The 18,629-nt window shown below is 31.3% G+C and overlaps 1 protein-coding gene across 1 annotated transcript; it reads right to left on the bottom strand.

Annotated features, from left to right (window-relative positions):
• Positions 1 to 12,680: 12,680 nt before the first annotated feature.
• On the bottom strand, positions 12,681 to 13,552 carry LOC125818894 (transcription factor bHLH104-like; the record flags this gene model as incomplete). The annotated part of the gene is made up of 3 exons (XM_049498407.1): positions 12,681 to 12,917; positions 13,064 to 13,220; positions 13,500 to 13,552. Coding segments are annotated over 3 exons (447 nt in total), but the record flags the coding sequence as incomplete, so codon positions are not given.
• Positions 13,553 to 18,629: the final 5,077 nt, after the last annotated feature.

Here is an 18,629-nt window from a genome sequence, read left to right as displayed (position 1 = left end):
TGACATTTTTACAGTATTATCAGATAAGATAATACCACTACCCAGAGGAATATATCTGTAGTATTATCAAATGAGATAGTGCCACCACTGAGAAGGATATCATCGTCATTTTATTGAGGGGATATCATCATCCTGTCAATGGATCAACATCATCCTACCAATGGATCATCAACGAAGCATAATCATCTTGTCAATGGATCAACATCATCCTACCAATGGATCATCAATGAAGTAACATCATCCTGCCAGTGGATCAACATCATCCTACCAATGGATCATCAACGAAGCATCATTATTCTGTCAATGGATCAACATCATCCTACCAATGGATCATCAACGAAGCATCATCATCCCATCAATGGATCAACATCATCCTGCCAATGGATAAACATCATCCTACCAATGGATCATCAACAAAGCATCATCATCCTATCAATAGAGCATTAACATCATCCCCGATGGATCATCAATCATTATTCTATCAATGGAGCATCGATGTCATTACCCTATCATGTAGCAGTCTTATCCTACCAATGGATCATCACCATCCTATCAATGAAGCATCGTCATCCACAGCATATCAAGTCATCTACTGCGTCAAAACCGATAGAGGTTGACGTCGGAACATTTATAAAAAAGAGCATTTGTTGAATACGGTAAAACGTATCACTTCTATATTTAAATTACAGTTTTTGCTAACAAGTTTATTTCATTCCTTGTCGAGAGCATCCAAGAGGATGAATCCTCCAATCAAACTACAGGTGCAGATGACATAAAAAAAAAGATGCAGCACAATGTGAAACTTTTTCTTAGCACAAGCTAGATTATTATCGAGTCATCTACCTCGTTACAGTTGGATAATCATCGAGCCATCCACCTTGTTACAGTTGGATAATCATTGAGCCATTTGGCTCGTTGCAGAAATCACAAGAGTTTGCTATGCAGAAAACAAGCAATGACATCTCCAAATCTGCAACGAATCATGAGTTGTGATGGACACACTGTGTTCGAAAGCGAAAGAGTAACTGAAAAGCATCTTGGATAATCATTGAGCCATTTGGCTCGTTGCAGAAATCACAAGAGTTTGCTATGCAGAAAACAAGCAATGACATCTCCAAATCTGCAACGAATCGTGAGTTGTGATGGACATACTGTGTTCGAAAGCGGTATCCATTATCTTTTACTCTCAAGATTTCTTTATTTGCTCATCTATTGAAAAAGATGTTTATGCTTATTCATAAACATATACTCATTTGTTATATGCATGATCTTTCTTTATTTATGACTCAAACCGCTAGCTAGAGCGGCACTATGTCTACTAATTATTTACTTTGAGTGTGCAGACATATACTGAACATACTTATGTGATATCTTTCACAGAAAGAGTAACTGAAAAGCATTGTAAGAGATGCTACCGCTTTTTTTAAGTTACAGTTTCTACTAACAACTTTATTTCAGTCTTTGTCGAGAGCATCCAAGTGGATGAATTCTCAAATCAAACCTCAGGTGCGGACGACATCAATAAGGATGCAGCACAACGTGGAACTTTTTCTTAGCAGCGAACTGGGACATAGTCCAAAGAAGAGTGTCAAACTCTTAGGACGCGAGCAGAGGATCAACTTCCACCACAATCAAACCACACCCCTATCAGAAGGCATGTGGGTTTTTCTTAGGTTTGTCGGTTTCAGTTTCGCTTCTGGGAATGTTTTGGTCTCTACTGGAAGCGGCCTTCCAATCTGAGTGACAAATGTGCCGAGAGCTTTGAAAATTATGTCCATGTAAATTCTTAATTATGGGTGTGAAGCGCGCCACATTCATGGCTAAGAGGTTGCAAGCCTCTTTTCCATACTCGACTTACTTTGTCATTTTCCTGAACCAAATGTTATCTTGCAAAATAGATTCCCTTTTCAACCGATTGAGTCGAACTACAAGCAGCCTGATTCCTAATGCTTCAAGATATATAGGCGGGATCAATGTTGAAAACTCGGCTATATTCAACTTTAACCCTAAAATCTTATTCCCGAGCATTCTGGTATGTTTATAATCCGATATCGGGATGACTCTGGATTCTTTCAAATCGTGCGTTAAATCAAGCGTACCGAACTACAAGTGGTATGAATTCTCATATAGCCTGAGACATGTAGGAAACTAATTTTCGGAGTTCGGCCATAATTCTTAAAGTCCGTACCAAATTCCTTTTCCAAAAGATGAAGATATGGTCGGTTAAAATTGGATTTGTTGAATTAATTTTCCTCGGATTTCTTTCATCAATCCAAGTAAAATGAGGGACAGTTGTTGACACCCAATTTTGGACCTCCACAATATATATTAATCATCGAGCTTCTTAAATTTCAAACGATTTGAAATAATTGACTTTATAAAATTCAAAAAAAAATAAAATAATTTTTTTAATTATTTTAAATAGTTTTGTCACTTTTTATAATTTTAAAATAATGTATAGGTTTTACATAATTATGTATATAATTAGTATATTTTATGAATATTTGAAATTGTCTCAAAAGATTTTAGTTTTAGTTAAATATTTTGTTAATTGGTTTGGTTTAAGTAATGGTTTATATTTTTAAATTAATTAGTTTACAATTAAGTTAATTATTTTATTTTGTTAAGATTAAGAAACTCGATAATTAATTTCTTATTAATTCATCTTATTTAACTTTTAGCCAATTTCACCAATTAAATTCAAATTGGCTAGGTTTTAAACTTAAATTAATTAAGTTTGCAATCTAATTGGTCATTTGTCTAATTCAAATCCAACCATCTATTTCTCACCTCATTTCAACCCATTTAAAGGACCAACTTTGGGCCATTTTAATCCGGCCCAACAGCACAACCCCCTTTTAAAATTCTCAGCCCACTCTTAATTCCATTTTTCTTGTTTTCCAGCCCACTCTCTTTATTTCCAGCAGCCTACATTCCAGCAATACATACATACATACAACGATTCAACAGCAATACCAAGACACACGACCCCACCTCCCCAACTTCATCTTCTTTACTACAAACCCAGTACTGTTCCAGCAGTACATTTCCAGCACTTGCTAGCACGCAGAATTTGTCCCTGTGGCCGCGAGATCATGCCACGTCGATGCCCAAGGACAATGCTTTGATCTGGAGCGCCAATTCGCCCTTTCCTCTTCCGGAAAGGGTTGAAACTTCAGGGAAAAAGTGTGTGTCCGAAATGGTGAAAGGATTTGGATTTTGGATTTTGAATTTTTGAAATGGTCCCTTACCGATCTTTCACCCGAATTCCCCCCAAAAAATCGTGCCCTATTTTTCTTTTATTTAAACCACCTATTTATTCATTGTTGGGCTTAGCTGACAGAGAGTTGGGAAATAGAGGGGTTTTTTTTTTCTTTCTTTTACTGATAGGCAGAAAATAGAGAAGGGGTTGAGTTTTTGATTCTTCTTTAGACTTTACCTCTAAGAAAAAATAACATAAAGAACACACAGTAATAGACTTGAGAGGGGGAAGTTTCAAGTTCTGTTTTCTTTTTCTGAAACTCTAATTGAAGTCTCTTCATCGGAATCCTTTAGTGGTGGTGGAATCGCCTTCAACAGCTCGAGTTCAGTTCGCTGCCCCAAGAAAGGTAACTTCACTTCCTTTTGGATTTTGTCCCAATGTTGTGTGTTGTATGTTCCATGCTTGGTGTAGAATCTGATGTTAAATGTACTTGGTTCCTAGTATTAGTGTTTTCTTTATCGTTGCCTATTTTGTGAATTTCTGGGTTGCAACATGAATCTCATTGATTAAGTCTCTTCGGCATTATGTGGATAGATCAGCTGGTTCGATGCTATGTGTGTATAGCTAGCTGGATCTCTGCTTCATTTTGTTTGATATGAATTGGGATCATTTAATTTCGACTTCTAATGCATTAGCTATATAGTTCGGTTTCCTCATTGTTTACTCGTTTTCTTGGGTCTCTTTTTCTGTTGTTTGATCCATCATTATAAACTCTCACCAATGCTAGCGTAATCTCATAGTATTTATCTATATACTTGAACACTGCTCATTTAGCTCTAATTCCTCTTAACTTTAAGCATGTTTTCAACAGTTGTGAAGTAATATATAGTTCCTTTACTTACTTTAGTAATCACTGGCTCATTTCTTTCTTCCTTTCACATGCTTAATCCAATTTTATAAGCGGTTAACGCCTATTGGACCCTTAGGTGTTCTAAGATTGCTTTTCTTCGAATATGTGTTTCGTTCTCTTTAAGTTTGCGATACATGAGGCATTTGCTTGGCATGAACTTTGCATTTAAATTGGGTTAATGGGTTGTGTTATCTGGAAAAGATTTGCTTTCAAGTTAAAATCATATTAGTAGTTATTGCTTCCCTCAATGAGTTCCATGTCTTTCAAGTGTTGGAATTATTATTATTATTATTTTATTTTATTTTTTTGTTTTCCAATAACTCATTTATGCCTCCATGAGATTGTGTCAACCAGATGTTATCTTTTCCATTTCTTTTAAGTTAAAGCTTAGGTGATCTTGGTTTCAATTTTGTGTTTTTCCCCTTTACTGCTTCATTTTTGCTTCATGATTTAAACTGTCTGTTGTTCATATAAGTCAGAATCTGCTAAGTTGTGTTGGTAAATTATATATTGATGCATGTGAACTTTTTTTTTATTTGCAAAATATGCTATCTCTCTTTGTGATTATTTTTAGTTCGAAGGTCGAATCCTCGTAATTGTGTCTAGTGTAGTATATGTTCTCATTTTAGTACTTTGCTGAAATTGATTTGTTTACACCAAGTGTTCATAATGTGTCTTGCTTATTTTTAAATTAATATGTTAGAATTGGGCTCCATAAAAAAAATAAAAATATAGTCCGTGTGATTAGTTTACATCTAGTTCGTTATCATATAATTGTTATCTTTCAATGTATAATCAATTAATACATGTTTGTTTCCCTTTTAAAAATGACTCTAAAATCTGTTTATGCCACTTCTCTTTGTTCCATTTTATTTTTAGAAGCCAATAGTTAGTCAGTTATTAATTGCTCCCTAATTTTATTTTATTTTCTAATCCTTATCATCTTTCTTGCATGAGCTCCCTCGGATTGAGTCATTTGAACTCCACATGTTCTTCCTTTGCATTTCGAGAGAGCCATAAAGGCTCAAATCTTTCCTTTCGAGTCAGCCGACAAGTGGAACCGAAGAATAAGTCCATGAATTCGGCGTACATGTGTTCGGAACAGGTTTATGGGATCATATACACTAGTATAGTGGGAAAATGGGCCTACAAGTCCCAAATTCCAAAAATTGTATTTTGTTACTTTAGGCCTAAGCCCCTCTTGTCTTGCTTATTATTATCTTGTTAGAATTTAGGACAGGTGGAAGAATTGAGCCTAAGGCCCAAATAGAAAATATTTCTATTACGTTAGAATAGGACAGGTATAAATGACTTAAATGGGCCAAAGGCCCAAAACTAAAAGCAGGTCCAAGTACTGGCCCAGGCGGACAGAAACCAGACTTGGGCCCAAATCTCCCTCTCTCCTTATTATATATTTCGTGTTAATTTTATTGTTAATACATGCTTATTTGTTAATTAATTTTAAGGTTCTTAACTCATAATTCCCCAAAGGACACCCATTTTGAGTTGGCTAACTTATAGTACTTTATCTTAAAATAACTAAGTATACTTGTCTTTTTTTCCAAATTAATTTCTAAAAAAATTAGAAGCTTTTCTCTACTTGGAGATTTTAGATAATATATTCCTTTTTCCTCTTTAAATGATTTTAAGTTATAAAATTCGTTCATTCGGTAACTAGTCAAGCATGCCTATTGTTAGCCAAATATTTTAATTGTCGGATAACCGCAAGTTAGCGGATATTTTGGGTGCTTTCAAACCCTTCCCGAAATGTTAATAAGAACCCCGAACCCCCTTAAATATTTTTCAATTGATTTCCTGTTTTAATTTTTTTTTAAAAATCGGTTTTCTTAATTTCCCTTCAAAAATTAAGTGGCGACTCTAAATCCAGTCCAAAATATATTTCTAAATAAAACACTTATTAAACTTATTTTAGCATGATTTAGTACTTTTAAATTATGATCATTTTCATTATGAATTTGCAATATTTATTTTATATGATTTCATTATTATTTTTTATTGAATATTTTTGTTTCATCAGCACTCATCTCATATTTTGTGTTATTTTTTTTTAAAAAAAAACACCTTAGATAATTACATTTTCGTTGGACTAAAGAAATATTTGGAGCACAAGTTAATTATATGTTTGTATGCAAACTTTACCAAAAAAATCCGAGGTTTATTAGTTTGGTTTGATTTATAAATTAAAAAATTCGACACAATGGTTTGGTTTGGTATTTGAAAAATCCGAACCAACCAGAGGTTGAAAAACTCGAAAAAATGCGAATTTTATTTGTTTGGTTTGGTTTATAAATTTAATTTTTTACACAAATGGTTTGGTTTGATATTTGAAAAAATCGAACCAACCCGGTCATGTACACCCCTAAAAGTAGATATCAACTCAAAATGTATAAAAATACAATAACATACTCTTTATTCTTATTTGAGAGATTCTCTAACCGACAACCATCACTATGAGCTATGTGATGATACAACGTCTCACCCACGCTGCCAGGACTGTCCTACAACTTCCCCGGGTATAAAACACCTCACCTATGTGGATCCACTAAGCTATGCTTAAAACCAATAAAGAGTCGTCTAAAAAGTTCGATCATTTACCCATGCTGGCTACATGATTTATGAGGAATGTGAGTTGTCTGAACTCATCTTTATATTGGTGTGCAATACTACTCCCAATAATATATAAACTCATGCTCAAATGTATAAAACATAACTCTTTCTCAATTTGAGGTAATTACTCAAAAAATCCTCTCAAAAGAAGTGATACTCGGAAACATCTCTGAACTCATAAACTCACTTAGAAATCAACGTTTCTCTCTTTTAAATGTAAAAGTGTTACATTTGGGAATACTTAGTTCCCTTATACTCTTTTTTCAGTAACTCTTAATTCTCAAAGAGATTATGAAACTCCAACTTTCATAATTAGCAATTCAGCTTTTTAGGGCTCATCCGCAATCATCCTTCGCTAGATCACGCTCAAGCTCAACTATGTAATTATGGAGTCCAATTGTAAGATCAAGGAGGATTGAAATTCAAGAAAAATTAAAGTTGGCATTTATAACCATTAACCATTAATAAAAATATTTTAGTGTATATACTTTGGTGGCCGATTTGGTACAATTATTGATGATATGTTATTTTAAATAGTGATATGTATCAAGGAATATACTTTGGTGGACGATCTGGTACAATAATTGGTGATTTGTTGATTTTTAACTATGATATGTTTTAGTGTATATATTTTAATGGATGATATAGTTAAAATATTGATAATTTGTTGTTTTCAATTTGATGGAGGGTGTGGCTAATTTTTTGGTGATATAGGTTGATTTAGAACTATAAAAAAAACTTGATTTATAATCTATGGTAAGGTTGATTTTAGTTATATGTTCCAACCCTAGAATGCATTACACCATAATCTAATCTAGTATATACCAACTTTTTAGTATCATCAAACTAATTTACATGATGTACAATGTGGTGTAACTTTGTGTCAAGTCAAATTTTAATAACTATAACAACTGAAAATAAATGGTGGATTTGTTGGTTAAAAAATAATGGTGATTTGTTGATTTAAAGTTGCAATATGTTATAGTGTATATACTTTGATGTATGGTATGACTAATTTTTTGGTGATATGTTGATTTAGAACAATAAAAAAAACTTGATTTATAATTGATGGTGAGGTTGATTTTAGTTATATGTTCCAACCCTAAAATGCATTACACCATAATCTAATCAACTATATACCAACTTTTTAGTATCATCAAACTAATTTATGTGATGTACAATGTGGTGTAATCTTTGTGTCAAGTTCAAATTTTAATAACTATAACAAATTAACAACTTAAAATAATTGGTGGATTTGTTAGTTGAAAAATAATGGTGATTTGTTGATTTAAAGTTGTAATATGTTATAGTGTAAATACTTTGATGTATGGCATGGCTAATTTTTTGGTGATATGTTGGTTTAGAACTATAAAAGATATTTATTTATAATTGATTGTAAAGTTAATTTTAGTTATATGTTACAACCCTATAATACATAACACCATAATCTAATAAAATATATACCAACTTTTTAGTATCATTAAACTAATTTACATGGTGTACAATATGATTTAACTTTGGTGTCAAGTTCAAATTAATCTAATTCAATTTTACCATAATGAGTGTATTATACCAAATTATAACCAAGTAAATTAAAATAAATAAATTCATACATTGATGATAAATTTAATTTTTGATTATATATTCCATCTAAATTGGTAGAAAAGATGATTTAAAAAAAAATTGAAGGGAGAAAAATAAAAAAGAACAAAGAATTTTTTCAGAAAATAAAATGGGGTAAGAAATGGTAAAAAAAAAAAAAAAAGAGGATAAAGAGACGTGAAGAGAGAGAGAGAGAAAAATAAGAAAATGAGAGACAAAAAATTCAGAAAAAAAAGGTGGAGAGAGAAAAGAGAACCTGTTTGGTTCAATATTTTAAGAAAATATTTAAAAAAAAAGGAGAAAAATAAGGAAATAAAAATATTGAGGGATTAATTATTGAGAGATTTGTGGAAGCTAAATAACAAAATGAGAGGAAATTAAGGAATGAAATTTTATGAATATAGGAACGTGTATTGTTGTTTTATAATTTATCATTTATTTTTTTTGTTTTGTAAAAATTCTATTGTTATGTAGGTGAAAAGTTAAATTATTGTTATATGGGGGTTGTTTAGGTGGTTAAATTGTATATTTAAGTTTTTGAAGATTTTATTTATAAATGCTACTTATGTGATTTAGATTGTCAGGAAGTTTGTTTCAAAATAGTTATTACTATGTAAACATTGTCCTTTTGTTTTACTAATTTAGTATTTCTTAATATTTCAGTGATTTCGACTAAGAAAAGTTCATATGACTTCTAATAACGCCAGTTGAAGTTTGTATTCGGTTAATTTTTATTATTTATTTAATAGTTAATTTTTATGATATATATATATATATATATATATATATATATATATATATATATATATATATATATATTTGGGTAGGTATTTTTATATGTTACAAATATATTATCAAGTTAACAAGATCTTCTAACGTCAAAATATATTAAAATTTCCGAGTTCCTTTTTTTTAAAAAAAAACTCACAACAAATGTGAAAATATGTGAATATTTATGAATCATTTAAAATTTATCATTAACAAAATAAATTTTATATTCAGTAATATGGAGTAAACATTTTCATTTTGTCTCTACACTAAATTAAAATCTAATAACTATAAAAAAAAAATAGTAGCATTAATTAAATGTCCTATTTATTTATGTAAGTATAAGTTATTACTAATTATTGCAAATGTCATTCACACTCTTTTACATTCTTTAGTTATAGTATTATGAATTCTCATAATTATTACATTAATTATTTCTATCATTCATCTTTCCATATATTAACTTTTGACCAATAATTTTTCATATTATTATACCGCTCATATATATGTGATAACACAATGTTGTTATTTTTCCTTGGACGAATCATGCTTGGTTGAATAAATTGAAAATTGTTTACAAGTATATAAACTATATCTTTGTTGGGTGTAAGATAAACATGTGATTATATAAATGATTTCACAGATAGAATATATTCTTTAATTTTAATGTTTGTTTTTCAGTAAAAAAAAAAAAAGGAAACCTTTCTCAGTTAACTATGGACAGTTAGATTACTATCTTTGATTTATGTACACAGTCAATCGAGAAGTCAAATATGAGAGCCAACAAAAAGAACGTCATCTATTATGTTATAACTTATAAATAAAATTAATATACAAAAATAGTTCTAAAAAATAAAATGTTGTTGTTCTCAACATGTTTATATGAGATCTAAACAAATTAAGTGGAATACACGTCCAAAATACATATGGTTAGATGACAAGAAAAATGCACAACAAATATCGTCTATAAGGTAATATTGGTGAGATACGACTAACTACATGATTGAACCTCATCATATTGAAATAAATATATACATTATTGCATTTAACTAATAAAATTTTGCATTGACCATCTACATAGGTTCGTGTGAATAAGAGATATATATGACGATCCACATTGAACATTCACAAAAAAATCTGCAATATTATATTGTGCAAACCTTATTATTCAAATCTTCACTTATATTTTCTGAATTGATAATCACGTGCAACGCACGTATCGGAAAACTAGTAATAAATAAACACACAAAAAAAACACTCTAAATAAATTGAACCAAGTGTACATAAGTTGGTTTTATAGAATGAGCAAACATTAATTGGAATTAATTCCAAGTATTATTTCAACCAGTTTGACCACCAACACCAGGACGTTTGCCTGGAGGTTTTGATTGTACTGCTGGAGAGCCTCTTATTATTCTTGTTGCTTGTGATATTTTATTATTATTATTATCTCCTTGTGCTTCATCTTTCTTCTTTATTCGAAAATAGGAAAATAGGGGTTTTTGTAATTTTTCAAACGACAGAAAATTTTAGAGAATATAATAAAATAAGTTGTGTATTTAGGTAATTTATCTTTAAATATTTAGACAGATTTAAAAAGAAGATTGTATCATATAAATTGAGACATACTACTTTTATATTGATATGTTGGCAATTTTAACTTGGATCAATTTGTTTATTTTACTACTTTACCTTTTCATATTTCGTTTTTGATCTTTTGTAGTTTTTAGGAAATTTAAATTGAAACAAGAGATTCGAAAAGATTGTTGAGAGTACATAACTACATATGGTTTGGCAACAGACAAAGGCGGCCATATTTATCCCCTAAATACATTCAATTTTGTTTCCTTTCAAGTTCATGTTCTTGTGCATCTCCTCCTGATTATAATGAGAATGAATATAATCTCGTGTTAAACTCAATCTCATAAAAAAGATCATCAAACTTTTGTGGGAATTTTTTTTAACTTTTAATTTTATTTTATTTTTAAAAAGTGTTTTAGTTACATGGAACTAATTTTTTAAATATTTTAATTATTTTAAAATATGATTTTTGTGGTGCTGACACATAATCGCTTTTTCATCTCGATAGATATTTGTGTTGTAGTAAGATTCCTAGTATAACTAGAATAGGACTCTTAAGTGCTTTTTTCTCTCCTATTATATATAGATAGATAGGACTCTTCAACTCAACATTATTTTTCAGACTTGAGATTTCTACAAGTATTGATAGCTATGGGGACTAGCATAGGCACTTACAAGAGGTTCAAGCCTCACATCCTTATTGTTTTGGCTCAAATTGCTTACACTTTTTTGTACTTCATAACTAAAGCTTCCTTCAAGCATGGAATGAATACTCATGTCTACGTAACTTATCGGCATATCGTTGCCGGTCTTGCTATGCTACCATTTGCCTATTTTCTTGAAAGGTAAATCACAAAGTCATCTCCAATGCAGAAATGCAGTTTTTTTTATGTTTCTGTTGATTTTTGCAGAAATAAAAGGCCAAAGTTAACTATAACTCTCAAACAACATATGAAAATTTGATGTTTGATAGATCTTACCCCAGTAGAGAGTACAAATTGTTTGAGAGTTATAGTTAACTTTGGCCTTCTATTTCTGCAAAAATCAATAGAAACATCAAAAAAACTGCATTTCTGCATTGGAGATGACTTAGTGATTTACCTTTCAAGAAAATAGCATAGCAAGACCGGCAACGATATGCCGATAAGTTATGTAGACACGAGGATTCATTCCATGATTGAAGGAAGCTTCAGTTATGAAGTACAAAAAAGTGTAAGCAATTTGAGCCAAAACCATAAGGATGTGAGGCTTGAACCTCTTGTAAGTGCCTATGCTAGTCCCCATAGCTATCAATACTTGTAAAAATCTCAAGTCTGAAAAATAATGTTGAGTTGAAGAGTCCTATCTATCTATATATAATAGGAGAGGAAAAAGCACTTAAGAGTTCTATTCTAGTTATACTAGGAATCTTACTACAACACAAATATTGGACTGCACTTGCTTTGTGGGGAAAAGAAGATCCACAACCAGAATTGAAAGAGAAAGAGCAATGCTGCACAACTAACGAAGTGCATCACGAAGACCCTATGGTGCAGATTAGTGCAGAACCTCTCCTTTATGTCTGAAGTAGTATGCTAGAAGTAAAACAATAATAGACATAATTCGAGTATAGTCAAGACTCTTTTTTTCTTTTTTTTGTTTGGATGTTCAATTAGTTATGCAAGATGTCGCAGGTTAAAACAGCAGCCCATATCATTCATATTTCTGTCCAGTCCAGTCCAGTCCAGAGAGACTAGACAAATCACACATAATTCATCTAACTAGCATCAAGATGTTCACCCATCCTAACCAGTAAATGGAGCTCTCCAAAGTCCTACGCACAGTTAATTAGTTCTAAACGTCACTGAATTACCCCTGGGATTGATATTCCCTCGGCTGCAGCATCATATAGAATCCATAAATGCTCATAAATAACTAGTACCACATAGTTTGGATACACAAAAACTAAAATGTCAAGACAAACAAAAATGCGGGCAAAAGTAGCAGATGTCAATCAAATCCAATTCCATCTAGAGAAATTATCTGCCATACATTATCTTGCAAGATTCTCAAGCAGCAGAGCTTATGATCTTGAGATGTGTCCAGCGAAGATGGCTGTAGATACTGCCACATTGGCACATGGCCATCCGGCTGATATGCTGCTGGATGAGGTGGAATAAAACTTGCACTTTCAACTCTTGCTCCATCCTCTCTTTGTAGTGCAAGTTTCTCTTCACGAAGTTCATTCTTCGAAAACATTTTGTCTGTGAGATTGTACACTGGGCATCAGAGATAGGAATTCATTCAAGTAATCAAAGCCAAAATTTCTTCTAATTCCATTCAAGAGTTAGTACTCAAGACTGCCAGTCACCAAGCTACTTTAGCCTTTCAACAAAATCATTTCTAACCTTCAAAGTCTTAATAAGCTTTTGGTTCATCTCTTTGTATTCCTCAGATTCAGTCTTCAGCTGGTTTAGATCACCAAGTTTGGCCATTTTGTCTGTTTTTACAGCTCTAATGGGTTCCAGAACAGAGCATAAGTCTGAAAACCTAGATTCAATAGATTGATTTAAAACATACTACTTCACCTCTCTTCTTTCTTCAGTAACAATTAATAATCGCTACCCGAATAATGACCTTTTTTAAATACTCTTAGCTATACTTAGAAGAACTTCCAATGGCAGCTCCAAGTCTTGTAAGACTTCCCAAGCCAGCAGAGAACAAGACAGCTATAAAATTGCAATGAACTACATCCATGCTTTATCGGTGTTGTTGCGTATGGTAGACAAAACCTAATTTTGAATCATATGAGGCTGAGCATGACAATACCTTTTATTCAATTTTTCCCTTCTTAATCTCTCACGGCAAGCTTTGTTCCCTTTTTTTTTTTTTTTTTTTTTTTTTACCGTGGTTTCCGGGCGTCGCTTTGCGAACCCGACTAGCTGTACCCATCGGGTCCCGCTGTTTCAAGGCGGGTCCACCACGGTTAGTTCCACGGGGCCCTGGAGACGCGGCCGGTTTGTAATGCCTCCAGTGGCCCTGCTGGGGCTCGAACCGGCGACCTGAAGGACTTTGTCCCAGGCCTTTACCAGCTGAGCTACCCCTCAGGGTTCTTTGTTCCCTTGTATACTTGTGTGCAGGCTCAAATTTCAAAGTCCAGATGGATGGAGTGGTCAACCCATATTGGCACCTCTACTCACAGTGTTACCAAATAGTAAAAATGCGATACCACAACTTGTTATTTGAGTTACTCACTCTCAATCTTCTTATTTCTATAGATTAAAAAAACTATTAAGTACAATTTATTTATTCAAGAATTATGAAGGTCAACAATGTTAACTAAAGATTTTAACACATAATGTTCTGGAAATTCCCAATCCCTTACAAGTCTGGTTATTAGATATAAATATGGAGGTAAAGTGCCAAAAGAGAATGAACATATGGCTCAACGAATTTTTTTCCTTATGGATGATCTAAAGTTAGGGAAAACATTAACAATGGATCTTCCTTCTTCTCTACAAGTGTTACCAAAAAAAATTCCATTTTCATTGAAGGAACTCCCAAACCTTGTTAAACATTTCTTTAATGACTCTCCACAAGCAAAATCCATGAAAGAAGTATGTGAAGATTCACCCATGAAGGGAGAGACTAAGTACTGTGCCACATCCGTTGAGGCAGTGCGCGATTTTGTACAAGGCATTTTGGGAGAAAACACCCAAATCGAACCTCTCATCACCATGATTATATGAATTTAAACTAAAGCTAAATGCATCTATTTGTTACACTTTCACAATTATGTCTCTTTCCATCCCTCCTTAGAATTGAGATTTTGAAATTGAAATTTCATATGGTAACAATTCCATTTGTAGAATAAAGCAAAAAACTAACAAGAAAAGTTCAGAAAGCAAATAGCCTTAAGTCTAGCAAAATCCACTAAAATATCTCCACATGTGATGAGATATTGTCATCATTTTGTTTGTTGGAGACCCAACCCGTGACCTTGTCCTTTTAACTTTTAAACCGAACCTAAAGCTCCAAAAATAGTGATGTTAGTCTCTGCAAAGTATCGTTCACTAGGTCGTTACGAATGAATTCATAAAATTTAGGGTTAAATAAAGTTGTTTTGACATATTTTGAAAAATTAATTGACTAATACACACAAAAAACTTAGATAATCTTAAACTCCATTTTTGTGACCTCGAAACTCCAAAAAAAATAATGATGTCGGTCCTACAGAGACAGACTATCATTCACCAAGTCGTCACAATGGACTCACAAAATTTGGGGTTAAACAAATTAGGTCAGTCTTATTCCGTAAAACTCATAGAGTTTAGTACATATGAAAAACTGAGATAATCCTTAATTCGAGCTTCGAGAGTGGTCTTCTCTTTCAAGATGTGTCACGAAATTCTATGTGGTCATTTTTTGAGAACAAAGGTCTATGTGGAATGCCTATATTGGAGGTTCCCGCTTGCCCTATCACTAATCCTAGACGACAATAAGTCTCTAAGAAACTTGTGCTAAAAATGGTTACTCCGATGGTTATATCATTCTTTATGATATTCTTGTTAGTCTCAATTTGGATAATGAAACGAAAGTCCAAAGATGTCGAAAAGGTTCCTGAGATCTAGACTTATCCAATTGATTTATTCTTATCATGAGATTCAACTAGCAACAAATAATTTTGATGGATCCAATTTAATTGGTGAGGGAGACTCTAACTCTGTGTACAAAGGCACATTATCTAGTGGAGCTACAGTGGCCATAAAGGTTCTAGATTTGGAAAATAAGCAAGTATGCGAGAGGTTTGATATTGAATAGGCGACATGAGAAATGTTTGACACAAAAATCTTGTTCCGATGATTACTACTTGTTTTAATGACTATATAAGAGCAGGGGCGGAGCTAGCATAGAGTTAGGGGTTCATCCGAACCCCCTTCGGAGGAAAATATTACTATTTATACATGGTTAACATTATTTTTTATGTATATATAGTAAATGTCGAACCCCTTTGATTAGTTCGTAGTTTACTTCTTCAGATTTTGAACCCCCTTACACTACAACAAAAATAACTTTTAGCGACAATAAATAGACACATTAATAAAAAGTGCTAAAGTCTTTACCGACATTAGTTAAGTGTTATTAGATCCAATGTCGCTAAAGCCTTTAAGGACATATACAAAGAGTGTCAATTGCCGCTAAAGCTCATTTTTGATGTAGTTTTATTAAAAATCCTAGCTCCGCCACTGTATAAGAGCCTTTGTTTGGCAATTTATGCCCAATGGAAGTCTTGAGAATTGACTGTACAAGAAGATTGCCACTTGAACCTTCTTCAAAGAGTCACTGTAATGCTTGATGTGGCTATGACTATTGAATATCTACATTTAAATGGCTTTGTTTGAGGCTTTATATGGTATGATGTGAAGTATCTAAATACAAAATCTATCAATATCCTTTACCTCTGGAGGTGGTTAGCACTTTTCAAGTTTTTGGCAAAAACCGATTTCTAGAGATAAATTTTGTTAAATGAAAAAAAATATTAACAAGTTGTTTTCCCCTATTGAGCTTGTTTTTAGTAGTGATTTCATGTTTTTTTAGGTTCAATCATGATGCAATTATTAAATAAATATATTTTTATTGATAAATGTTTGATTCAATGAATTAAAAATGAGATATAGAGGATATAATATATACCTTGTATTTAATTTAAACCAAATATTTTTTTTTTCAATTTTAACCTTTCATGTCTTGAAAAAGCTTTGAGGAAAATATTTGAAAGACAAGAATGTTATCTATTATTTTGTACCAGGATTGTTATTACGTTGAAATATATATGATACTCATTTTGTCTCAAAATAACTGTTGTGTTGCATTTTTCAGAGACAGCCTACTTGAATTTTGTTTAATTCTTAAAATATTTTTCATTATAATGATACGAGGAAAATTACAGATTACAATATTTTTTTTTTATAAAAAAATTAATTTTAAATTGATTTAATGTAATATTAACTTAAAAATTGATCAAATTAAGTCTCGAAAAATGAAAAGTGACAACTATTATTGGACATATGGAGTATTATGATATAAAAATACTAAATACAACAGCTCACGCTAGCACATACTCAATATATGTTATTTAGTTGTACCAATTTATGTAACTCAAATAAATTTGGAGAGTCAATCAAATTTTTAATATGATTTTTAGATTTTTAAGCTGTTAATCATGTGATTTGTAGTACATTATATATAATTTTGAAATAATATATGTTACTATCCCTGTTTCAATTTATGTGTCACTGGTAGAATTTTAATCAATTAATTTTTTTATTCGGTCTTTTAAATTTATATGTTGTTAATTATTGTAATTTATAGTACTTCATCATTTTAAATAACATATGTTACTTCCTATATTCCAAGTTATATGACAGTGATAGAATTTCAAGTCACCCAAACTTTTTTTATGTCTTTAAAATTTCTTAAATTGCTAATTGTATAAAACAATTCTAAAATTGCTAATCTTAAAGTTAGTATTTCTACTAAAACTAAATATGAAACAATCTCACGTTTTATTATGAGATTATAATTCAATTGTAGAGAAACAATCGCTAAGGCTTTGAAATAACATTGTCGGATGCAAGTATGTTGACAGATAACTGTCTGTGTCTGGTCGCTTCTAATACTAAAGTAATTACCACAATTATAATATAAAACAATTCTGAAATTGTTATATTCCACTAAAAGTAAATAAGAAATAATCCCATGTTTTATTATGAGACTATAATAAAATTATAACCAAACCACCGCTAAAACTTTGAAATAACCTTGCCAGATGTCGGTATATCGACAGACAGCTGTCTGCGTCTGATCGCTTCTAATAGTAAAGTAATTACCACAATTATAACATAAAACAATTCTAAAATTGCTAATTTTATAGTTAATATTTTTATCAAAAGTAAATATAAAATAATCTCATATTTAATTATGAAATCATAATTAAATTGTTACCAAATTGCTTGTAAAACTTTAAAATAACCTTGTTAACGGACAACTGACAGTTTTTGACCATTTTTATCAATGGAAAACTAATTACACAATTTATCATATAAAAACAATTCTTAAATTACTAATCTCAAAGTTAAAATTTCTACCGAAAATAAATACTATAAAATAATAGTTTTTTATTTTTTTATTATAAATTATAAAATCCAATTTAACCAAGTCATCGTTAACTAACCAGAGGGGATACTGACCATCTTTTCCACATCAAAATGCGCCGTTCCGTTAAATTCTTCCTTTGTAAGCCTCTCTAACGACGTCGTATGACTGTCCCAACTCCATCCAACTCTAACTCGGATTCCCAGCCTCAGCTCCGGAGAAGCTAAAAATAAGTGAAGCCCTTTTCATTTCTTATATATATTTAACTGTTTTCATTTCTTTGATGATATTAAAAATAAGCTAAAAATTAGTTAGTACACATTTGATGATATTAAAACTTACTGCTTTCTCGCTTTAAATTTTTTATTTTTTTTCTTTCATTAATTTCTTATCTTTTTTACTTTTAATTATTTTTTAAAAAAATTATGCGTATTTTTTTTTAAAAAATAACTAAAAAGTGTTTTTTGATTTTAACGTTTTAATTTTTTTTTATGTTTTATTTGATTTTAATTTTTTTTTATGTGTATAAACTTAATTTAGATACAATTTGAGTTTTGGACCGAGTCACTTTTGGACCCGGTCTGGTATTGTCTTTTACGTCATTTTTCTTACATAAGGGCATGAGCCCACCTTTTAAAAAAATAATTAAAATATAAGATAAAGAAAATAAGAATATTTTTTTCATTTTTTTTTTAATTTTTATTTTAAAAAAATAGAATTAAGAAAAAAATTTATAAAATAAAATAAAAAAATATATATTTACACACATGGCAAGCGCGTGTGTACAAACATAGTAAATTGAGT

Source organism: Solanum verrucosum, unplaced genomic scaffold (genome assembly GCF_900185275.1).
Source record: "Solanum verrucosum unplaced genomic scaffold, falcon-dt-bn FXZP01000252.1, whole genome shotgun sequence".
Taxonomy (NCBI): Eukaryota; Viridiplantae; Streptophyta; class Magnoliopsida; order Solanales; family Solanaceae; genus Solanum; species Solanum verrucosum.
The sequence above is the reverse complement of the archived record's forward strand: the minus strand, read 5'-3'. Positions and strand labels throughout refer to the sequence as shown.